This window comes from Oryctolagus cuniculus, chromosome 8 (assembly GCF_964237555.1).
Source record: "Oryctolagus cuniculus chromosome 8, mOryCun1.1, whole genome shotgun sequence".
NCBI lineage: Eukaryota > Metazoa > Chordata > Mammalia > Lagomorpha > Leporidae > Oryctolagus > Oryctolagus cuniculus.
In genome coordinates this window covers 89,003,232-89,028,874 of record NC_091439.1, presented here as the reverse complement: position 1 = coordinate 89,028,874, position 25,643 = coordinate 89,003,232, and the positions used below count along the sequence as shown (strand labels likewise).

The 25,643-nt window shown below is 46.9% G+C and overlaps 1 protein-coding gene across 1 annotated transcript in view; it reads left to right on the top strand.

Moving 5' to 3' along the window:
• Positions 1-894: 894 nt before the first annotated feature.
• The window catches only part of SEPTIN11 (septin 11), a 145,501-nt gene continuing 120,752 nt past the window's right edge, over positions 895-25,643 (top strand). The window contains exon 1 of the mRNA XM_017347482.3: positions 895-939. Within this exon, the coding sequence (XP_017202971.2) occupies positions 910-939 (30 nt within the window). The 5' untranslated portion in view covers positions 895-909. The remainder of the gene's footprint in view (positions 940-25,643) is intronic.

The window sequence follows — 25,643 nt, the reverse complement described above, 5'->3', positions numbered from 1 at the left end:
GACTGTGGTGTAAAAAGCCATTACAATGAGCAAGGTCTTTACATTTATTTACTTTTTCCTTTTATAATTTCTTTTTCTATTGTGTATATAAAGTACATAGCATTAGTAGGGTAGTGCACACATGTAATTTAAAATGAATGAATTGCCCTGGACTGCTTGTCACTCCATGAGCCAGTTATACTTTTTCTACAGCTTTGTGCTTTTTTTTACAATAAAGATTTATTTATTTGAAAGGCAGAGTCAGAGAATGTAGCTTGTCCAAGGACTTACAGACCATACTCTGAGAATTGCTCTTATAAAACACTGCATGTGAAATGAGCAACAACAACAAGAGCTGGGCTGGTCTGAAGCCAAGAGCCAGGAGTTTCTTCCAGGTCTCCCATGTGGGTGCAAGGGCTGAAGTACTTGGGCCATCCTCTGCTGCTTTCCTAGGTGCATTAACGGGGAACTGGATTGGAAGTGGAGCAGCCAGGACTCGAACCGGCGCCCATACAGGATGGCAGCATCGCATGAGAAGGCTTAACCTACTACACCACAGCACTGGCCCCCAGCTTTGTGCTTTTGTTACTCTTTTTCTTCCAGTCTGATGTCTCCCTTCCCCACCTGGCAGAATCCTAGTGATCCTTGAGGCTTTCCCCAGGTAAAGGTTTGAAGGCATCCCCAAACCTCCCGTGTTTGTCAGAGGCTTCATCCCCATGCTCCTTGGCTAGTGGTGTTGGGAGGCAGGAACTTTGGGAGGCCATCGGGATCAGAGGAGGCCAGCAGAGTGGGCCCCTGTGGAGCACTGGTGGCTTCAGAGGAAGACAGCCCGGAGTTGGCACGTTTGCTCTGTCTTGCCACGTGATGCCCTCGGCTATGTTATGTTCCAACAGGAAGTCCCTTGCCAGATGCCAAGCAGATGCTGGCGCCATGCTGGTGGACGTTGCAGCCTCCAGAACCGTGAGTCCAGCTTATTTATAAATGATGGTTTGCACATTGTCTGGCTCATCTTTGTTGTTACAGCAACAGAAGTTGGACTATGACACCCCAATATCCAGAGGCACCAGTGATAGTCTTTCCTGCCTCTTTCTTCTGAACGGACTTCTTTCTCTCTCTATTTTTTTAAAAAGGCATATGTAGCTTAGTGATTTTATTTCTTCATTTAAAAAAAGATTTATTTGTTTGAAAGGCAGAGTTACAGAGAGGGCTGGGGGGAGACAGAGACAGAGAGAGAGAGAGAGAGAGAGAGAGAATCTTCCATCTGCTGCTTCACTCCCCAAATGGCTGCAGTAGCCATGGCTGAGCGAGGCTGAAGCTAGGAGCTTCATCCAGGTTTCCCATTTAGGTGTAGGGACCCAAGCACTTGGACCATCCTCCCCTGCTTTCCCAGGCACATTAGCAGGGAGCTGCAGTGTAAGTGGAGCAGCCACATGAACACACTTACGTAGGATACATCTCCTCTGGGTTATACTTGCCTTGTGAGCGTCTCCCCTGGTGGCTTGTGAGTTTGCAGAGGGAGAGGACCATTCCTAATCATCATTTGCCCCAACACCATGCAGTCTTAAGTAGTGGATGTACAGTCAGTGTTCACTGAATTTAGTTATGTTGGAACATTCAGTGTCCTAAATAGAAAGAAACACAGAGTTATGGCTCATTTCACATGCAGTGTTTTATAAGAGCAATTCTCAGAGTATGGTCTGTAAGTCCTTGGACAAACTACAAATTAACTTGAACAAATGCAGTTCTTCATCCATTACATGTGCTGTAGACTTTCCCTTTTGTATGGAGGTAGTCTATTAGTAATCTACCAAATGAGTTATTAAAATCTGTTACGTCCTATAATTGGCATATGTCTCAAGAACGCTAAGAGCCTAATTTAGCACTCAACTAAGAAGTCTGGCACCTAGAAAAATCCTTGGCAGAGCATATCAGCAGAGAGTTGGATTCCCCCCAAATATCAAAAGGCTCATTTCTTATGCAACATCCCTGTTACATTGAGGTGGTTGAGGTGCCGATTGTAGTTCTTGCTTATTAATCACAAATTACTGTTAGTTTAGTTTTATCATTGTCAGTTTTTCTAGGTTTGGCTAACTTGTTAGTGTCTCGGCAGGATAGTTAGAGATGGGGCTCTGGAGTCAGAGTGGCTACAGTCTGTGTGAACTCGAGCAACTTATTTAATTTTTCTTGAACCTCAGTTTTTCTATCTCAAACTGAGGTGGGAGTCAGAGTACAAATCTCACTGGTTTGATTTGGGGATGATTGAGTTCAGGCACAGTCACAGGATGGTACTTGGCATATGCGTATCATTCATTGAGATACATATTGGCATCAAATGAGACATGTATTTGCATCAAAGGACCTGTGGCCTGAAGACAGGCAGACCTGCATGTGCTGTGGTTTATAGTGGGGCCACAGGGAAAGTGTAAGTAGTAAGTGAGAATGCAGGTTAGGTATGAGAAGGTGGCTGGCGTGTAGTATTTGTTCATTTATACATATACATATATAAACAAATACTTATATATACATATAGCAGGGTTAGTGATAGCAGCCAAAGGGAGAGCCACTTCTTCAAGCAGAAGCTTGCTTCTTTCACACATCACCGTGGGCAGCCAGAATTAGTATGAGCACAATCTTCGTTTCCCCACACTCCGCCTACCTTTTTGTTCTACTCTTTCTCAAGTGGGGATTCCATTCCATAGTCTAGATGACAGCTCCAGAACCACAGCCATCATATCTGCATTCTGGCTAGCAGGAGAGAAGGCAAAGAGAAGGGCCTGACTCCCCTCTCCAGGGACACTTTGTCACAAGTTGCATCCAACACTTGTGCTTGTATTCCATTGGCCAGACCTTATGAATCACACAGGCACACCTAGCTGCAGTGATGACTAGGAAATAGCATCTTTATTGTGGAAAGGCCTGTTCCCAACTTAGGAGCATGGAGTTGCTTAATAAAGAACGGGTTTACCAGCTGGAGCACTGTTGGCCTTTTGGGTAAGACAAATCTTTATTGAATAAGATTGTCTGATGTATTTCAGGACATCTACAACTCCTGGCCCCAGGTATTGCAGAAATGCTGAGAGCACCCTCCCAATCATTGCATCAGCCCAGATGCTTCTGCACAGTACAATTACTCTTAAGGAGTGGCACTGTCCTTACATTTTAAAAAAAGAGGCCGGCGCCGCGGCTCACTTGGCTAATCCTCCGCCTAGCGGCGCCGGCACACCGGGTTCTAGTCCCGGTCGGGGCGCCGGATTCTGTCCCGGTTGCCCCTCTTCCAGGCCAGCTCTCTGCTGTGGCCAGGGAGTGCAGTGGAGGATGGCCCAGGTGCTTGGGCCCTGCACCCTATGGGAGACCAGGAGAAGCACCTGGCTCCTGGCTCCTGCCATCGGATCAGCGCGGTGCGCCGGCCGCGGTGGCCATTGGAGGGTGAACCAACGGCAAAGGAAGACCTTTCTCTCTGTCTCTCTCTCTCACTGTCCACTCTGCCTGTCAAAATAAATAAATAAATAAAATAAAAAAAAAAGATTTATCCATTTATTTGAAAGGCAGAGTTACAGAGAGGCAGAGAGAGAGAGAAAAGTCTTCCATCCGCTGACCCACTCCCAAAATGGCTACAACGGCCAGAGATGTGCCAATCCAAGCCAGGAGCCAGGAGCTTCTTCCAGGTCTCCCATGCAGGTGCAGGGGCCCAAGGACTTGGGCCATCTTCTGCTGTTTCCCAGGCCATAGCAGAGTGCTGGATTGGAAGTGGACCAGCTGGGACTCAAACTGGTGCCCATATGGGAAGCCGGTGCTGTAGATTGAGGCTTTAGCCCGCTGCGCCACAGCACCAGCCCCAGATTTTAAGTTTCTGCGGCCGTCATCTACTATTGTGTACCCAGCATGCGCTCCACCCTTAGCCGTGTGTTGCATGGTGCTCTTCTCTAGCTAGATGGAAAAACAGATCAGCATCTGACCCAGGCCAGGCCAACAAAATCTTTTCCTAGGTTTTTTAAAAAAAATTGAACCTAGCGAGTGAAGATAGAAGAGCTGGTGCTCTGGATTCTCTACTGGTGGGAATGTAAATGGTGTTGCTGCTTTGTTACACAGTGTAGCAAGTCTTCAGAAGGTTAAATACAGAGATGCCCATCAGTGGCAATAAAACAGGCTCTTAAAAATATCAGTATAAGATCTCTGGGCAGCATGGAAGAAACCCAGCCTCAGGAGACTGAAGCCCAGTGACTTCCACTGAGTCTTAGGGAGTATTCCAAAATGATCTAATTCTAGTCAGAATTTCCATATGCCATGACAGTATGGTTTCATTTCTTTCATCACATAGTGAGTATACATTTACTTGGTCTAAACACAGGCAGGGGCAGATTTCTCCCAGGTTGGAGATCACTTTCTTTAGAAGATGATTGGTTCTAAGCACCCTCAGAGACAGGTGATTGCCTCTGGAAAGAGGCCACTGACTGGTTCTAAGAAGAACACTTCTGGGGATAGATAAGGAATGTACTAATAGACAACAAAGGATTGTTCAAAGTTGCTCCAGCTGGCTAAGTGAAACTGATCCTACGAGTACATCACCCACGTCAAATTGACTTGGTGCATGGGATTAATGGCTCAGGCTGGCGCTCCTCGGACAGGTTTCAGGGGGTTTTCTCTTGGGTGCTTTGCAGGCTTCTTAGAGGCAGTTCACTGTCAAACCTATGACCCAGCAGCTCTACTTCTAGGTATATATCTAAGAGAAATGAAGATCTTGCACATAATGAAATGAAAATCACTCATGCATTAACCTGTACATTAATATTCATAGTAGCATTATAGCCAGAAGTGGAAATGACTCATCAATCCATTGAGAGATGCGTGGATAAACGGTATGTGGTAAATCCACACAATGAAATCTTGTCAATGAAAAGGAATGAATCATTGATAAATGCTGTCACATGGATGAATGTGAAGAAAATACGCAAGGTGAAGGAAGCAGAAGCCGATCAGCAATGCCCATATAATGTACGATTTCATTTACATGAATTGTGCCCAATGGGCAAGTCCATAGAAACAGGAAGTAGCTTAGAGGTGCCAGTGGGGGCGGAGGTGTGGAGGCCACTCCTCTCTCAATAATCTGTGGCTCCTTCTCTCCCTATCTGCTGTTCCTTGGCCTGAATAAATAACCATCTTTTTACTCAAATTAAATAGGATAGCTGCACACGTTTCACACACACATATATTCACATTTATGTAGGCACACATAGGTCTATCATAAGGATGCAATTCCAGCTTTGAAGATGAGAAAAATGTTACATACACCATCTTGTACTGTAATTGGCCAAGTTAATTTAATATTATAGCAGACATGTATACACCTGCAACCCCCACATGGATGTACATGGGGCACGTCCATCACTAATCTTGCTTATGCAGTGGGTCTTCATCCTCATCCATGGGGTGTGTTTTCTTTTTTATTAAAGGCTTATTTATTTATTTAGTCAAAAGGGAGAGCATCAGAGAGAGGGGGAAAGACAGACAGAAATATCTTCTGTCCACTAGTTCACTCCCCAAATAGCTGAATCAGCCAGGACTGGGCCAGGCCAAAGCCAGGAGCCTGGAACTCCAACCTGGTCTCCCACATGGGTGTCAGGGGCCCAAGCCCTTAAGCCATCATCTGCTGCCTTCCCAGGCACATCACTGCGGAGCTGGACTGGAAACAGAGCAGCCGGGACTTGAACCTTACAGAGTAGTAACATGATATATACTCAAAGTATTATCACTCAAAGTGCTCTGATATGGGATGCTGGCGTGGCAAGCAGCAGCTTAGCTCACTGGGCCTGAACAGCAGCCCCAATGGAATGGTATTTCCTACTTCCCCTTCCTCCCATCCCTACCCCCACTCCGCCACCCACACAGGTAAGTTGGAATGACTGGCTATGGTATAATAAAAACAATATATATTTGGTTTATGTCCCTGGTTCCTCTAGGAGTATCCTGAGTAATAGGAATGTCTTTTGTTCTTTATAACGAGCCTCTTTCAACTCTATCTGAATGTGAGTTACTGTGGTGACTCGGGGCTGGCCTTCAGATACGTTCAAGGGCTGGGAGGGCCATGCTGTGAAGACCATGCACATGATTTAGACGGCTGGAGTTTCCTGCCCCAAGCTTCCACCTGTAGGGGTGGGATGGGGGCTGGAGATGGATCCCTCCCCATGGCAATCGTGTAGTTTAATTACTCTTCCATATGTGATGGAATGCTCAGAGCACTTCCTGGCTGGGAACATACACTATTAGGGAGAACCACGGCCCAGCTCCACTTTATGGGGACAGAAGCTGCCATCTTGCCTCAGCCAGACCTTGCCCGGCCAGATCTCTTCCTTGTGCCTGTTTCCAAGCTGCACCCTGCATAATAAAACGATACCTCTTAGTATAGCACTTCCTTGAGATCCGTGAGTCATTCTAGCGCAGTATCAGATCGGAAGGGGAGGTGTGGCAACTCCTGAACTTGTAGCCAAGGTGGTTGGTAAGAAGTGTGGGTGACCCCCAGGGCTGTGGCTGTTGTCTGAGATGGGGGCAGTCTGGTGGGACTGAACCTGCAATGAGTAGGGTTGTGTAGGGTCAGTACTACCTCCAGGTGGCTGGGGTCAGGATGGGATGGAATCGTTGGACACACAGCTGGTGCTGGGGAGTCACTGGGGTGTCCTGGCGAAGGCGCCGCTTGCTGAGTGGGTCATTATCGCCAAGGTTTGAGAACGCCACAGTGCAAAAGTGCAAAAGTCAGTGCAAAAGCTCCAGACCTGGAGCGCCGATAGAGAGAAGCCCTTGTGCTGCTTGGAGGCGCTTCCTCCAGTGATGCCAACGTAGTGACACTTGGGGGATTGAGAAGTGCTCTTGACCACGCCAACACTGGGTGTGCTTTTGAAAAGACACTTTCTCTCACTAGCCTCATCCCAGATAATGAACCCCCACCCCACCCCCACTCCCACCCCCATCCCCAACACGATTTGGGGGCGGATCTGTCTGAAGGCGCTCCCTTAGCCATATGGTCATGTCCACTTCCATCAGGAGAAAGGCTCCCTGGATCTTGAAACAAAACAGCTGCTGGTATTGGAGTAGGTAGGAATGCTGGGATGAATGTAGCACATTGTATTTCCCTCAATAGATATTTTTATTGCACTGATTCTTTAGGAAGGGTTGATGACTTCCATACTTGCTCTGCTTCCTCCTTTCTTTTTGGCTCCCTGATTTTTTTTTTTTTTTTTTTTTTTTATCCTACACTCTCAGGCAGGAAAAAGGGCACCCTTAGAAAGCTAGATACACATGACAGGAATAGTCAAGATTTTAAAGGGACAAGAAACAGTCCATAATGAAAAGAAAATTAGCCTCACTTGGAGAAGCTGGGAAGACAGGCTATTACTTCCCAATCTTTAGGGCAGTGAGTCAGGAAAAGAAGGCCTGTCCTTTTAGATTTAGACAAGGACAAAACTTGAAAGCATGTTATGTGACATACTAAGGCCAAAATGTTTGTAAAATGAATATCAGAGCAAGAAGATTTTTTTGTAATGAAACAACTGCAAAAATAATGAAAAAACAAGTTAGTCAATGTGTGAGGGTATAGGGTCTTTCTTTTGAGGGATAATATAATTATTGAATTGTGACTTTGATCTTACTCATAATGCCTACATATGACATTCATTTGCAAGTTAAAATTTTTTAAAAAGATTTATTTTTATTTGAAAGTTAGAGTTACACAGAGAGAGGAGAGGCAGAGGGAGAGAGGTCTTCCATCCAGTGGTTCACTCTCCAGATGGCTGCAACAGCTGGAGTTGTACTGATCTGAAGCCAGGAGCCAGGAGCTTCTTCCAGGTCTCCCATGTGCGTGCAGGGTATCAAGGACTTGGGCCAGCTTCTACTGCTTTCCCAGGCCATAGCAGAGAGTGGGATTGGAAGTGGAGCAGCCACGTCTCAAACTGGTGCCCATATGGGATGCTGGCGCTTCAGGCCAGGGTGCTAACCCGTTACACCACAGTGCCAGCCCCTGCAAGTTAAAATTTTAATAAAAGACTTGCCTACCCCAGATGCAAGCAGTGGCTTCTTGTGCAGTTTCACATGAGAGTATTTACTGAACTTCACTGAATTAGTTCATCAAATCACGATTTAGAAAGGGGGATGATGGCATTTTCTCTCCTGCCAAAACTCTGCAATTATCATCTTAGAATGGGTCTCCATAGACTGCCTTTTGTGCTAGGGAAAACATGTTACCTTTCTAATATTTTAAAATAACACGAGTTTCTGTTCATAACACCTTCAGGAAATTTTGAACCTGAATAAAATTAAGCAGACAACTTTTAGTTTGCTAATTGAATAGCACTTTGATTCAGCCAAAGCGGTTCCTAGAGAATATAACAACAAGTAGCTCATTTATTTTTAATTGCTAATCTAATTTCAGCTGTAACACTTTTAGTTAGGCAATGACTTCATAGGAGCAAGTATCAGGCAGCAAGAAGAGAAATAATTAACACTGTAATTTTTTGTTTTAGATTTATTTATTTATTTGAAAGCCAGAGTTACGGGGTGGGGGGAGGTGGGGGAGGGAATATTCCATCTGGTGCCCAATAGACCTCAATAGCTGGAGCTGCGCCAGTCCAAAGCCAGGAACCAGGAGCTTCTTCCAGGTCTCCCACGTGGGTACAGGGGCCCAAGAACTTGGGCCATCTTCTACTGTGTTCCCAGGCCATAGCAGAGAGCTGGATTGGAAGTGGAGCAGCCAGCACTTGAACCGGTGCCCATATGGGATCCCAGTGCTGCAGGTGGCGGTTTAGCCTGCTACACCACAGCCCCCGCCCCTGTGACCTGTGATAATCAGGCACAGGTTTTACAATATACTATTTCTTAGAAACGAGTTATTCCATAACTGTAACTTTCAAATGTAACGTGTGTTCTATCTATAATAAAAATAAATGTGTCTTTTATTTCCTTTTAGTGGACTAAGTGTGTTTACAGGAGGGTCTGTGCACTGGAGTCAGGGAGCACTGCCTGGAGGACTGGGGAGTTGGCTCCGGGTCCTGCTCTGACCCCTGCCCACCCTCTGCTGCCTGGTTAGTGCAGCATTTCTGAATTTCAGTTTCCTTCCCTAAGGAATGCTTTCAAGAATCTCTTCCCAGCTCTAAGTGTCCACGATTAATTCCATCATCTTAGTGTGGGCTGGCAACATTAACATGTTTTTTAGTGATACTGAACACAGCATGGCCGTCACACACAAGGCCCCTGACCTCCAAACTCACCTTAGTAAGGGAAACTTTCTGATTTGCCATTTATCTAGCTGCAAGACAGAGTTAAGTATCTGACAGCAGACACAGCTGACACCATTCTCCAGTGCCCCTGGGCCCCCTGCAGGCACAGGGGATGGCCATCTTCTACTGCCTTTCCAGGCCATAGCAGAGAGCTGGATTGAAAGTGGAGCAGCCGGGACTCTAACTGGCGCCATATGGGATGCCGGCACTGCAGACGGTGGCCCCACCCACCACGCCACAGTGCCAGCCCCCCTTTAATCATTTCTTAACGGATACCTTTCCTAAGCAAATGCATCTTAAAAAGTATGTTGTTGTTTTCTGTTAATATGCCTGTTTAGTTTAAAATGAATTTTTGGCTTGTAAGAAAATCTGTGAACAGGAGGTGGTGTCATGGCTTAAGCAAGGAAAGTTGCCACCTGCAATGCCATTCCATATGGGTACCAGTTCCTGCCCCAGCCGCTCCAGTTCCAATCCAGCTCCCTGCTAATGGCCTGGGGAAAGCAGCAGAAGGGTTTGGGCCCCTGCTACCCAGGTGGGAGACCGGATGAAACTCCTGGCTCCTGGCTTCAGCCTGGCCCAACCCTGGCCATTGCAGCCATCTGGGGAGTGAACTAGCAGATGCAAGATCTCTCTTCATCTCTCCCTCTCTCTCTGTCACTCTGACTTTCAAATAAATAAATAAATAAATAAATACATCTTTTAAAAGAGAAAAAGATTCCCTGAACACGGCTTATCTGAGAGTTCTATTTATTTACTTATTTGAAGGACAGAGTGACAGAGAGAGAGAGAGAAAGAGAGATAGCTACGTCTCCCACTTTCTGGTTCCATAAAACAGTGGAGAACAGGTTTCCTAGGAAACAGGCATGTAGGCGAGTCTGTATGATTTACTGGCACAGCTTAACCCCAAACCAGAAAGCATTTCTTGTGCAGTGCTGGGTACATGCAGAGGAAATTGTTTTCCTTGAGGAAAGGACGCTGATGCTGGGAGCCACTCTATTGGTGGTGGGTTCTTCCTGGACTAGAACTCAACTCTGTGTGTTATGTGTGTTAAAATATTTACATCCTTCGATCCAGTAATTTCACTTCCAGGAATATTTCCTAAAAGAAATAATTGGGAATGTATATACATATGTGTAAAGATGTTCATTGTGTGGTTTATAATAGCAAGATGGAAGAAGGAAAGGAGAGGAGGAAAGAACAGAGAAAAGAAGGAGAAGGAAGGGAGGGAGAAGGGAGGAAAGAAAAAGAGAAGAGAAAAAAATAGAAATTGGCACCAGGCTAATACTCAATAACCAGGGGATGATTAAATACATTTTTGGGACAGGCATGTGGCCCAGCACTTAAGACACCACTTAGGATGCCCACATCCCATGTTAGAGTGCCTGGACTTGACTCTGACTCCGGCTTCCTGGCAATGCTCACTCTGGGAAGCAGCAGGTGATGGCGCAAGTCCCTGGGTCCCTACCATTCATGCAGGAGAGATAGGTTGAGTTCCTGCTCCTGGCTTTGGCCTGACCCAGCTCTGGCTTTTGTGGGCATTTGGGAAATGAACCAGTGGATGGGAGATCTCTCTGTCTCTTTCTCTGTGTGTGTGTGTGTGTGTGTGTGTTTCTCTGCCTCTCAAATAAATTAAAATTAATATATGATTCTGTTTCAGTGACATTCTGGAAAAGGCTAAACTGCAGAGTCTGTAAGCAAATCAGCAGTGCCAGGTGCATGTACTTGTCGCAGCCTGAGAGATGCCTTCTAGGCTTGCAGCCGCTGGTCAGTGGAGTCAGTGCAGCAGAGGAGTTTTTAGGGTGGTGAAATTGTTCTGTAAGGTACTATAATGGATAACACATGCGATGGACAGAGGACACGACGCCTTTATCAAAGCCCATAGAACATTTCAGCACAAAGAGGGAACTTTAAAATGAGGGAGGGAGAGAGAGAAAGAGGGAGGGAGGGGGACAGGGAAGAAGGGAGGGAGAGAGAGAGCGAGCGAGCGAGTAAGCTCTCATTTGCTGGTTCACTCCACAAATGTCTGCAATAGCCAGGGCCGGGCCAGGTCAAAGCCAGGAGCTGGAAACTCAGTCAGGGTTTCCCATGTAAGGGGCAGTACCTTGAGCCATCACCTGCTGCCCCCCAGGGTACACACCAGCAGGAAGCTCGATACAGAAGTGGAGCTGGGAGTTGAACCCAGACACTCTTATGTAGGATGTGAGTGTCTTGAGTAGCACTTTCACTGCTAGGGCTAATGCCTATTCCTTAATGCATGCATTTTTTTTTTTAAAGGAGGTTGGAAATCCCAAGATGGAAGACAGACTGGAACAAAAGACTAACTGCCTTTAGCAGTGTGTGAAATAGCCTCACTGAAGGCAGCACGGGGAAAAGATGCTAACCTAAAGTAACTTTGGAATGAGTGGGATATAAATGTTTGAAGACAAAAAGTAACTGTACATAATGGGGAACACACCAACACTGTGTTGTAATTGACAGTCATTTCTCACGGGGTAAACATTAACAATTCTGAAACTACTACACATGTGTCTAACATGGAACAATTAAGTAACCCAATGGTAGATGGGTGAGAGCCAGTTTTCTCATTATTGGCGCCAGAAGTTAACAGAGAAGGAAGAAGGCCAGAATAATCCATGTGGTAATGTACTTGAGTTGGAGATTCAAATGGCTATATATAGAAACATTTGTAGCTATTTGCATATATACATATTAGTATGCACATGTATTTTCTTCTTTGTAGCTGATGGGGTACAGAAGCCACCATACCCCAGCAACACACAGAGTGCCTAGATCTTGTTTTCTAATACCATTCTCCACTAAAAGGAATCAGAGACTCCCTGAAAAATGGCAGATTCTAGGACTGGGGCAGGAATGTCCAAAGTAAGCCTGGGGGCAGGCATCTGGTACAGCTGTTAAGATGCTGCTTGGGATGCTTGTATCCACATGGGAGTGCCTGGGTTTGAGGCCCAGATCCACTCCACTCCTGATCCCAGCTTCCTGTTAATGTGCACTCTCAGAAGCAGGCGATGGCTCAAGTAGCTGAGTCCTCCATTCACGTGGAAGACCCAGATGGTGTTCCAGGGCTCCAGCTTTTATGGACATTTGGGGGAATGAACCAGTGGATGGAAGGTCTGTGTGACAATCTCTCTGTCTCCTTTCATCTAGAAATAACTAACTAAAAACTTACAATGGATATGAGCCTGGAGCATTTTTGAGGGCCAAAAAGCAAGGAAGTCCTCAAAGCAAACAAACCCACAGCAGAAGGAGCGGTCAAGGGGACACGGGGGCCAGCCGGAAGAGCTCTCAGTGACCACAGCTGGAACAGCTGGGGCCAAGAGGGAAGCACTATAAGAACTCAAAGCATAAAATAAATGCCTATCAGTCTATACTGATATGAACAAGTGGCTGACTAATTAACTAAGTGCGAACATTAGACATATACCCACATACAGGAGAACAGGAAATCAGTTTTGTAGATGCTGTTGGGGTGAAGGGAGAGCTCCCCCATCCTTGTGTTACAAGGGTCATCAGAGGAGAGGGATCAGCCACCAGCCTGGTGATGTTCAGATGCTCATGTTCCCTTCTTCATGGGAAAGTGAGAGGGGAGCCTGGGCAGTGTTTGACGAGGTGGTAAATGATTATTAGCAGAGAAGGAATGACCCCTAACACAAAAAAATCGTTGTAAATGATTGCCTTTGGAGGCTGACTGGGTCTTGAAGACAGACAATAGCATGTGTGGCATGGGACAGGGTCTATCCAGGTATGGGGACATTCCTTCCTCTTTCCTGTGATAGGAGTTTGGTTAATGAAAACTCAGACAAGGCAAGTGTTTTCCTCTACAGGCAGCTCAGGGAACACCAGAGGAAAGCTGCTGGCAGCATCTGCTCATCTCTAAGCTCCTTTCATTTCAAACCATCAGCTGGCCAGGGTGCCGGGCTTGAGGGTGAGAGTGTGGGCTCCTTCACTACTCTGCTCAGGGAGGTACAGCACAATTCCCCAGGCCTTATTCTATTTTTTAAAAATATTATTTATTGGTCAGCCCCGCAGCTCACTAGGCTAATCCTCCGCCTGCAGCACCGGTACCCCGGGTTCTAGTCCCGGTTGGGGCGTCAGATTCTGTCCCGGTTGCTCCTCTTCCAGTCCAGCTCTCTGCTGTGGTCCGGGAGGGCAGTGGAGGATGGCCCAAGTGCTTGGGCCCTGCACCCACATGGGAGACCAGGAGGAAGCACCTGGCTCCTGGATTCGGATCAGCGTAGCAGCCATTTGGGGGGTGAACCAGTGGAAGGAAGACCTTTCTCTCTGTCTCTCTCTGTCTCTCTCCCTCACTAACTCTGCCTGTCCAAAAAAAAAATATATATTTTTATCTGAAAGGCAGAGTTACAGAGAGCCAAAGAGATACAGAAAGAGAAAGAGATCTTCCAACTGCTGGTTCACTCCCTAAATGGCTGCAACAGCTGAGGCTGGACCAGGCTGAAGCCAGGACCTCCATCTGGGTCTCCCATGTGGGTGGCAGGGGCCTAAGTACCTGGGCCATCTTCTGCTGCTTTCCCAGGCACATTAACAGGAAGCTGGATTGGAAGTGGTGCAGCGGGATCTCCAACAAGTACTTAACCTTCTGCACCACGATCCTGGCCCCTCTCCATACCCTTACTGCGGGCTGCTCAAAGTGGCTTCTCCTAAGAACAGTATGCAAAGGGGGACACTGCAGGGGAGAAACCTGACCAACACTATCTGAGCCAGGTCAGTGAGGAGCTATGTTGGTCATGGGCACCCCTGACATGGTGTGATGGGAAGGGCCAGTGCCTCCGTGATCTTCCCACCACACGCCCATAACCTCAGTGGAATCATGAGAAAAAAGTGACAAACCAAACTGAGAGTGACTGGCCAGTATCCTCATATCTCAGCAGGCTGTCAAAAGGAAAATCCCAGAAATTCATGGCCAAGAAGAGCCTTGGGAGACACAACAGGTGAACAGTAGGGTCTGACCTGTGTGGGATCCTGGGACAGGAAAGGGACATTAGATTCAAGGCCAAGGCAATCTGAATAAAGTGTGGACTTTAACTGACAGGAGTACCTCATAATTAGCTCATTAATTCTAGCAAATGTACCATACTAATGTAAGATGTAATAACGGGAAACTAAGTCTGGGTTATAGGTGAACCCTAGGTTCCATCTTCTCAAGTTTTCTGTGCATCTAACGTAATTTTTAAATGAAAAAGTTAGGGGCAGCTGGGAACCTCTACCAAGGCAAGGGGTCCCGTCCTCCCTGTCGGCTCCGTGGATCCACACTCCCTGCTTATTCTGGGACCCCTGTTTTAACAGATGAGTTTTACATAGTACCAGAGGTGATTTCCCTCTGAACCTTACTGGAGCCCCCAACTTACACAGATTTCTCTAAATACCTTTTCTAGTATCATTTATGGAAGTTTACAGGCTTGACAAGCATATTTTTCCTTATCTCAAACACATATTTTAACACAAATAGCATCCTTGACTCTCTGCTGCCTTTCTGTGTTGTGAGGGACCAGTTCGTGTCCTCCTCAGATCCACGTGCTGGAGTCCTAATCTCCATTGGGCGATATTTGGGGGCAGGACCTTTGGGAGGTGTTAGTTCATGAGGGTAGAGCCCTTATACCTAGAGACCAGAGAACTAGCCAACTCTCTTGTGGCCACATGATGATAAGAAGTCAGCAGCCTGAAAAAGGGCCCCTCCAGAACCTGACCATGCTGGCAGCTTGGTCTCAGATTACCAACCTGAGAAAAATAGAATTCTGTTGTTTATAAGCCCACCTAGTTTATGATATTCTGCCATAGCAGCCTGAGCTAAGACACCTGTGCAGCAGTGCCTACCCCTCTTTTGGGGAACTATGAGCCTTTGGATTTTGGTAGAATCAATCAAGGGCTGGATGCACAATCCTGGCTGGACCAACTGGACCTTTGCTGTGGCACTGGAGTCCAGACAGAAGGACAGAATGTTGGAAAATGAAGCTGACTGCTGTCAGAACTCAGGGATTGCCTGAAGGGATGGTTACTCACCTGTGTGTGGCCTCCTGGCTGCTCAACACCTCCTGTGTGAGCTGCCCACACTTCTGTGTGATGGGTATCTGCTATGCCGACTTAGCCCACATCTCTCTCTGCTGCTCGACCCCAAGACAAAATTGTAACATCAGTAATGATGAAAAGACCCCAATGGACATATTTCTCCCTTACAATCTGTATACACTGGTGTCCAAATGAGTATTTCTACAATGTTTCTGAAATATCAAGGGAGTTTTACAAAATGTTATGGTCAATTAGAGGGGATAGCCAAAGACCGAGTATTTTTTTTTAAAGTCCTACAACATCCACCAAGCCTACTCCCAGGAATTTAGTCTAAGGAAATAATTAAGCAAGTAGTGAAAGAGGCATGTGCTAAGTCATTGACCGTGAAGTTATTTATACAAATTAAATACAGAAATAATCTAGATATCAATGGGGAATTACAATCACTAAAAATGTCATGAAGGCTTATATCCATTAATATGGAAAAATGTTCTGTTATACTTTAAGTGAAAAGGTGATTATAAAACAACACCACATTTGCTTTTACAAATGTATCTACTACAAAATAAGAATATGCATAGGAAAAATCTAGGAATGGATATACAGAGATAGTGACGCAGCTATCTAAATGGTGGGATTATGAATGAGTTTTGTTTCTTCTCTTTATATTTTTCAGAAATTTTCAAATTTTTTGCAAAGTGGGCATAGTACATCTACAGTCAGAAAATAAATGAACTATTTTTTATTTCATATTCCTTTATTTGGGGGGCAGATATTGCACTAACATCTAATATTTTCCATGTTATCAAGAACAGAACCACATATAGTTTATTAAATATGTTCTTGGCAAGGATATAAATAATTCAGACATATTTGAGTAATTATCAGTTGTAATGCATATAAAATATCTATTTTATGTAAAGCACTTTATTATTATTTTGCACTTACAGCCAAAACTAAGGTTGCTGGTTGTCGCTCCCCCTCTTCGTGGAGGAACGACACTAAGCCCTGCCTAGGCTTCATATCCGAGTCACGGCACCATTATGTCGCTCCCCCTCTTCGTGGAGGAACGACACAGGACCCTGCGCTGTTCCCTCGTCTGCTCGGCCCTCCCCGGGTTTGCTGCTGGTTCTTCCCGGGTTGGCTACTATCCCTTCCACCTCCGTGGAAGGGCAGTTCCCCCTGGCCACATTCCCCACTTCCGCAGGGGAGCGGCACACCGCCGGCCGGGTCTCTCGGGGGCTGCACGGGTGTTCCTTCAGCTAGATGTTCCCTGTCGCTCCCCCTCTTCGTGGAGGAACGACACAGGACCCTGCGCTGTTCTTTCGTCTGCTCTGCCCTCCCCGGGTTTGCTGCTGGTTCTTCCCGGGTTGGCTACTATCCCTTCCACCTCCGTGGAAGGGCGGTTCCCCCTGGCCGCTTTCCCCACTTCCGCAGGGGAGCGGCACACCGCCGGCCGGCTTTCTCGGGGGCTGCACGGGTGTTCCTTCAGCTAGATGTTCCCCTTAGATGTTTCTGGTGAATGCCGTCTCTCTCCTCCTTTATAGTCCTCCTCCGCCAATCCCAACTCGGCTGCCCACACGCCGAGTACGCTGCTCTCCTCCAATCAGGAGCAAGTCCTACAGTTTATTGGTTGAACTGGAGGCAGCTGTGCGGAAGCTGTTTACTTCTCTCCCAGCGCCATATTGTGGGAGAGCAGATGCATAGAATAAGTCTTAATTCCAGTAACTCAGTCTAGTCCGGTTTGCTCCCCACAGCTGGTTCCATCCTGAAAACATGTAATTCTTTTTTTTATTTTTTTATTTAATAAATGTAAATTTACAAAGTACAACTTTTGCATTGTTGTGGCTTTCCCCCCCAATCTCCCTCCCACCCGCAGCCCTCCCATCTTCCACTCCCTCTCCTATCCTACTCTTCATCAAGATTCATTTTCAATTATCTTTATATACAGAAGATCAACTTAGTATATACTAAGCAAATATTTCAAAAGACTGCACCCACACAACTGCACAAGATATAGAGTACTGCTCGACTAGTGGTTTTACCGTTAATTCTTATAGTACAACACATTAAGGACAGAGATCCTACGTGGGGAGCAGGTGCACAGTGACTCCCGTTGTTGACTTAACAATTGACACTCTTATTTATGACATCAGTAATCACCCGAGGCTCTTGCCATGAGCTATCAAGGCTATGGAAGCCTCTTGAGTTCACCAACTCTGAACTTGTTTGGTCAAGACCATATCACAGTGGAGGTTCCTTCTTCCCTTCAGAGAAAGTGCCTCCTTCTTTGATGGCCTATTCTTTCTGCTGGGATCTCATTAAATGAACTATTTTTAATAAATATTTATTTTCTTATTTCAGAGTCAGAGTCACAAAGAGAAAGGTAGAGACACAGAGAAATCTTCCATCTTCTGGTTCACTCCTTGAATAGCTGCAACAGTCAGGGCTGTGCCAATTGGAAGCCAGGAACCCATATAGTCTCCATATGGGCGCAGGGGCCAAGCACTTGGGCCATCTTCTGCTGCTTTCTCAGGCCATCAGCAGGAAGTGGAGCAGCCGGAACTTGAATTGGTGCCCACATGGGATGCTGGTGCCACAGGCAGAGGCTTAACCTACTATGCCACGGCACTGGCCCCAATAAATGAACTATTAAAAGGTAATGTTTGGGCCGGCGCCGCGGCTCACTAGGCTAATCCTCCGCCTAGCGGCGCCGGCACACCGGGTTCTAGTCCCGGTCGGGGCGCCGGGTTCTGTCCCGGTTGCCCCTCTTCCAGGCCAGCCCTCTGCTGTGGCCAGGGAGTGCAGTGGAGGATGGCCCAGGTGCTTGGGCCCTGCACCCCATGGGAGACCAGGAAAAGCTCCTGACTCCTGCCATCGGATCAGCGCGGTGCGCCGGCTGCAGCGCGCCGGCTGCGGCGGCCATTGGAGGGTGAACCAACGGCAAAGGAAGACCTTTCTCTCTGTTTCTCTCTCTCACTGTCCACTCTGCCTGTCAAAAAAAAAAAAAAAAAAAAAAAAGTAATGTTTGGGGCTGGTGCAGTGGCATAGCAGGTAAAGCTGCCGGCATTCCATATGGGCGCCAGTTCAAGTCCCAACTACTCCGCTTCCGATCCAGCTCTCTGCTATGGCCTAGGAAAGCAGTGGAAGATGGCCCAAGTCCTTGGGCCCCTGCACCCATGTGGGAGACCTGGAAGAAGCTCCTGTTCCTGGCTTCGGATTGGTGTAGTTCCAGCCATTGCGGCCAATTGGGGAGTGAATGAGAAGACCTCTCTCTCTCTCTCTCTCTCTCTGTCTCTCTCTGCCTTTCCTTCTCTGTCTGTAACTCTGACTTTCAAATAAATAAATAAATCTTTAAAAAAAAAGAAAATTACCATTTTTTGTTAAAGATTTATTTATTTATTTGAAAGTCAGAGTTACACAGAGAGAGGAGAGGCAGAGAGAGAGAGAGAGAGAGAGAGAGAGAGAGAGAGAGGTCTTCCATCTGCTGGTTCACTCCCCAGTTGGCTGCAACTGCTGGAGCTGTGCTGATCTGAAGCCAGGAGCCAGGAGCTTCTTCCTGGTCTCCCACATGGGTGCAGGGGCCCAAGGGATTGGGCCACCTTCTACTGCTTTCCCAGGCCATAGCAGAGAGCGGGATTGGAAGTGGAGCAGCCGGGTCTTGAACTGGCACCCATATGGGATGCCGGTGCTTCAGGCCAGGGCTTTAACCTACTGTGCCACATCCTGAAGGATTTTCAACAATATAAAAGCAACATTAAGTATAAAAAAGGGGAAAGGGCTATTTTTAGCATCATCAACTAATTTATATAAAAATATTCAGTGTTTTAGATGAAAACACATTGCATATTAATGTGCTTTTCTCTTAGAGGTTAGATTATTATAAATAAATAAAGCAGTAACTATGTTTATACAAACATATACATATGTTATTTTTCAAATTTCTACAATATCCACCAATTCCACTTCCAGGAATTCATTATTTTTTTCTTGTTTATTGATTTATTTTTTGAAAATTGGTGTTACAGAGGAGGAGGAGAGAGAGACAGAGAGATCTTCCATTTGTTGGTTCATCCCCTAAATGGAACCAGGAGATTCTTCTGGATCTCCCAACGTTGGTGCAGAAGCCCAAACACTTGGGCCATCTTCCACTGATTTTCCCAGGCTATAAGCAGGGAGCTGGATAGGAAGTGGAGCAGCCAGGACTTGAACCAGCGCCCATATGGGATGCCAGAGTCACAGGTGGCAGCTTTAGTCATCAGGCCACAATGCCAGCCCTAAGGAATTTATTCTAAGGACTTAATTAAATAAGTAGTGGAAGAGGTAGGTTCAAAAACAAACTTAAATCCAGATACCAGTATAAACCCTATTGTTGCATAGCACCAGTAAAACAATTAATTACACATTTAAATTCAATCTCTCTCTTTTTTAAAAATTTATTTTAGTTATTTGAAAGGCAGAGTTAGAGAGAGAGGGAGGGGAGAAGAGAGAGAGAGAGAGAGAGAGAGAGAGAGAGAGAGAGAGGTCTTCCATCTACTGGTTCACTGCCGAAATGGCCACAAGGGCTGGAGTTGGGCCAGGCTGAAGCCAGTATCCACAAGCTTCTTCTAGGTCTCCCACATGGGTGCAGGGGCCCAAGCACTGGGGCCACCCTCTGCGGCTTTCCCAGGCACCTTAGCAGAGAGCTGGATCAGTAGAGCAGCCAGGTGTCAAACCAGCACCCACATGGGATGCCAGTGCTGCAGGTGGCATCCTAACCCTCTAGGCCCCAGTGCCGGCCCCTCAATCCCTCTTTGATTGGAAGATCTCACCTGATTGTGCAGTGTATTAATCCATTTTTTGTTGCTACAGTAAAATACCTGAGGCTGGGTACAAGTAAAGAAAAAGTTTATTTAGCTCTCAGTTTCAGAGGTTCAAAGGTGAGGGCCCCTTGGCTGTTATCGCATCTTGGAGCAAGCGCATGATGGGGCAGGGAGGGGCTGGTTTTGCTCTTTCACAACAACCCACTCTTTTGGGAACTACTTGGGATCCCATGAAAACCGTGTCATTCTTTCCACGGCCGGCACCCTCCATGACAAAATTCCCTTGCCCCATGTTCCACCCTTTAAAGGTTCCACTGCTTCCCAGCATCACCCCCTGGGGATCAAGCATCTAGCACACAAACCCTAGGGGCTTCACTCAAACCGCGTCCAAATCATTGCAGGGAGCATGATGATAAGAATCAGGGGGAGGGGTCAGCACTGTGGTGCAGCAGGTTAAAGCTGCCGCCTGCAGTGCTGGCATTCCATATGGGCGCCGGTTCAAGTACTGGCTGCTCCACTCCCAATCCAGCTCTCTGCTGTGGCCTGGAAAGCAGTATAAGACGGCCCAAGTTCTTAGGCCCCTGCACCCATGGGAGACCCAGAAGAAGCTCCTGGCTTCAGATTAGTGCAGCTCTGGCTGTTGCAGCCATTTGGGGAGTGAACTAGCGGATGGAAGACCTCTCTCTTTCTGCCTCTGCCTCTCTATAGCTCTGCCTTTCAAATAAATAAATCCTAAAAAAAAAAGCAAGCAAACAAACAAACAAAAAAAAAACAAACAGGGAGAGAGGGAGAAGAGAGAGAAAAGGAGAAAGAGAGGGAGAGGTGAGCAAATCCACAGATTCACTCGTTTGGGATTAACTGTAGAAAGAATGGATGGATCTGGCCTCTTTAACCTCCCTAGCTAGGGTCAATTTGATTCCTGTCCAATCATTCCTCCAGCCCCCTCAATTATTATTATTAATAATAGAATTTTCTTCCACTGAAACTAGCACTGGGCATGCACAGCAACAGCGTCAAGCCTTTAGAAGGGTGCTAACTCTTCCATTTTCCTAGGTTGTGTTATTGGAGAGGTATAGCCACTCACTGAATGGCTGACATGTGCACAACATTGTCAGGAAAATGAAAATTTATAAAACAGTGTTTGTCAAAATTCCCTGTAATGTAGCAGTGACCTGAGCATTCAGAGTGACTGCAGGATCACTCTGATGGCAGGGTCACTGTGGCAGAGTAGCAAGTGTGTAGACTTCAGCGTGACCTCACTGGCTTCCCATCAGCCTCTGCCACATCCTCATCGAATGTGTGACTTCAACATATCTCCTACACCCCATGAGCCTCCCTTTTTTCATGTGTAAAATGGAGGGAATGGTAGCCACTTGTGGTCACCAGGGGTCATCCTCCAGGGTGCCTTCTGGTAATCTCACTCATCTCCTGGGCTGGAGAGAAATAAGGGGACAAGCAGTGGGTTATCAGAGAAATGGTACAGTGTGACTTTCTGCGGTTAGATCATAAATGACCCTGTGGTTTCAGCCCTGCTCCTTGCTGTGTCTGGGATCACGTGTTTTGGGAAAGTCAGCTGCTGTGTCGTAAGGATGCTTGCTTGGCCTTATGGTGAAATTTACATGGCAAAGGCCCAGATCTTCTCACCACCACCCAATGCCAAGAGGCCAGCCACGGGAGTGAGCTACCCCGGAAGCAGCTTCCAGCCCCTGCCAAACCTTCAAGTGACTGCAGCCCAGACAAGGTCGTGATTGTTAAGATCCTGAGCCAGAACCATGCAGGCAAGCCACGTCGGCAACTATGAGATAACCAACTTGTCTTAAGCCACCACCACCTGGAGGTCTACTGTTCTACAGCAATGGTTACCCAAAGCGCTGCATCATGATACATGAATGTCATTCTGTTTGGTTTATCTGTTGCTGCAACATCAGATAAGTGAGGAGGCAGAATCTGGGGGCAAACATCTGGGGGAAGGCAGAGGGAGGCTGCATTCCAGACAGAAGCGCCTGTTTGTACTTGAGGGGTCCCAAGGGCACGGCAGACCGGAAGATCTGGTTCTCTTGTAGGAAGACAGGATGGAAAAGCTGCTGGAGGGAAGGCGAAGAAACAAGACAAAGCAGGGTCGCCAAGCAGGAATGCGGCAGCTGAGCTGCAGGGCTGTCATGCTCCAGCAATGGAATTAGGCAGCGCTTGGGGGAAGGCTGAGGGACAAGTTTGCCACTGGCCAGGACATTCCCTGCGTTGTCCGGAGGGTAGATGCCTTGGTGGTACTGTGCATATACTTCCTCCTTTGTGAACACTGGTTATACTGTGCAGTTGCCTATACTTTAATCGAAAATTTAATTTCATATAATTTAACCTTTTCTAACTCTGTAAAGGGTAAATCCATATCTGCTTGTTAGGGGTTTGAAATTATTGAGATCATTTTGGGTGAAAAAGCAAGTCTCTCTTAAAAATATTTATGTATTTGAAATGCAGAGAGGAGAAAGAGAGAAAGAGAAAGAGAAAGAGAGAGAGAGAGAGAGAGAGAGAGAATCTTCCATCCACTGATTCACTCCCCAGATGGCTGCAATGGCCAGAGCTGCGCTGATCTGGAGTCAGGAGTCAGGAGCTTCCCCTGGTCCTCCATGCAGGTGTAGGGGCCCAAGGACTTGGGCCATCCTCCAGCGTTTTCCTAGGCCACAGCAGAGAGCTGGATTGGAAGTGGAGCAGCTGGGACTGGAACTGGCATCCCACATGGGATGCCAACCAACACTGCAGGCGGCAGCCCAGTCCGCTACGCCACAGCACTGGCCCCTAAAGTCTTCTTCTTATTACTAAGCTCCAGGAATTCCATTTGGGCTAAGAGGGAAATTTGGAGAGTTTTTTTTTTTTTTTTCCAATATGGTAATGTCAGCGGGAAGAAAGAGCATCCCAAGGGTAGATACAATAATGTAGCAACAACAAAGGTGCCTGGACATTGAATGCCTCCATTCCCATGTATGCATGCAAAACACTGTGAAGGCACCTGACACAGAAGTTAGCGCCCCACACACGGCAGCAGCAGTTATGATGCTACGTAATGATTTCCAGAGAAAGACACTAATCTTATGGTTGTCGGTATAACAAAAACAATACTGGTACAGAATATTTAAAAATAAGTTTATTGGTGTTTAATTTACATACAACAGTACATACCTATTTTAACCATAGGGATAAACAAGTTTTGACAAATTCATCCACTCATGATACAGAACATTTTCTTGGCTCTTGGCGTTCTTCCCTCCCTGAGCTCCTCAAGCCTGTGTTTTACTTTCGATGCTGTAGTTTTGTTTCTAGAATTCCTTATAGGTAGGACATACTGTCAGTCCTGTGTCTCGCTTCTTCCACTCAGCATGTTTGAGATGTGCTCACATTTTGCATGATGCATAGTTGACTTTACTGCAGAATAGCATCTGATTCGGTGGACCCAATTTCGCAATTAGCCTAATGAAGGCCACTTGGGTTGTTTCCATTTTCTGGCTATAAAGAATCAAACGGGGACAGCATTGTGGCATAGAGGGTTAAACAGCTGCCTGTGACAATGGTGTCCTACGTGGGCACTGGTTTGTGTCTCAGCTGCTCTGCTTCCCATCCGGCTCCCTGCTGATGGCCTGGGAAAAGCAGCAGAGAGTGGCCAAGTGCCTGAGCCCCTACCACCCATGTGGGATGAAGCTCCCAGCTCCTGGCTTTGGCCTGGCCCAGCTCTGGCCATTGCTACCAAGTGGGTCATGAACCAGCAGGTGGAAAATCTCCCTCTCTGTAACTCTGACTTTCAAATAAATAAACCTTTTTAAAAAGGAATAAAACCACTATGAGAGTCTTATGAACATAACTTTTTGTGGACACGTTCTTATTCCTCTTATGTAAATACCTTTGACTACAACTGTTGAGTCATGTAGTAACATGTTTATAAGAAACAGCTAGGGAGGGCCAGCACTGTGGTGTAGCGGGTAAAGCCGCTGCCTGCAGTGCTGGCATCCTATATGGGCACTGGTTCAAGTCCAGGCTGCTCCACTTCTAATCCAGCTCCCTGCTAATGCACCTGGGAAAGCAGTGGAAGATGGCCCAAGTCCTTGGATCCCTGTACCCATGTAAGAGACCAGAAGAAGCTCCTGGCTCCTGGCTCCAGATCAGCTCAGACTGTTGCAGGCATTCAGGGAATAAACCAGCAGATGGAAGACCTCTCCCTGCTCCGGCTCTACCTCTGCCTGTCTGTAATTCTGCCTTTCAAACAAATAAATATATAAGAAAGAAAGAAAGAAAGAAGGAAAGAAGGAAAGAGAGAGAGGGAGGAGGGAGGGAGAGCGGGAGGGAGAGCTAGAGGCCAGCGCTGTGATGTAATAGACTAAGCCTCTGCCTATGGTGCTAGCATTCCATATGGGTGCTGGTTCACATCCCGTCTGCTTCTCTTCTGATCCAGCTCTCTGCTATGGCCTGGGAAAGCAGCAGCAGATGGCTCACGTGCTTGGGCCTCTGCACCTGCGTGGGAGACCTGGAAGAAGCTCCTGACTCCTGGCTTCAGCTCTGACTGTTGAGGCCATTTGGGGAGTAAACCAGCAGATGGAACACCTTTCTCTCTGTTTCTCCCTCTCTTTCTCTATAACTCTGCTGCTAAGTAAATAAAATCATAAAAAGCCAGTCCATTGTTACACTATTTCACATTCTCACCAATGATGCTGCAGTGCTCAGTACTCAGGAAATGTTCCCTCGGTCAGTCTTTCTACTTTTCACCATTCTAGTTGGTGGTATATAATTATTATTTTTTAAAATATTTATTTATTTGAAAGGCACAGGTACAGAGAGAGAGGAAGGGAGGGAGGGAGAGGGAGAGAGAGAGAGGGGTCTTTCATCCAATGGTTCACCCCCTGAATGGCTGCAATGGCCAGAGCTGGGCCAATCCAAAGCCAGGAGCCAGGAGCTTCTTCTGGGTTCCCTAAGCAGGTGCAGGGACCCAAGCACTTGGGCCATCTTCTACTGCTTTCCCAGGCCACAGCAGAGAGCTGGATTGGAAGTGGAGCAGCCGGGACTCGAATGCCGGTTCCCACAGGGGATGCCGGTACTACAGGTGGCGGCTTTACCTACTATACCACAGTGCCAGCTCCCCTTAATTACGGTTTAATCATACTTCCCTAGAGACTAATCATAATGACCATCATTTCACGTGCATTTGGCCAGATCTTTGTCTTCTTTTTGATGTGAATGTCCACAGATCTTTTCTATTAAAATCACTTTATTGGGGCTAGTGCTGCAGTGCAGTGGGTTAAAGACCTGGCCTGAAGCGCTGGCATCCCATATGGGTGTCGGTTTGAGACCCAGCTACTCCACTTCTGACCCAGCTCTCTGCTATGGCTTGGGAAAGCAGTGGAGGATGGCCCAAGTCCTTGGGCCCCTGCACCCACGTGGAAGACCAGGAAAAAGTCCTGGCTCCTGGCTTCAGATTGGCACAGTTATGGCCGTTGCGGCCAACTGGGGAGTGAACCATTGGATGGAAGACCTCTCTCTCTGCCTCTCCTCTCTCTGTATAACTCTTTCAAATACA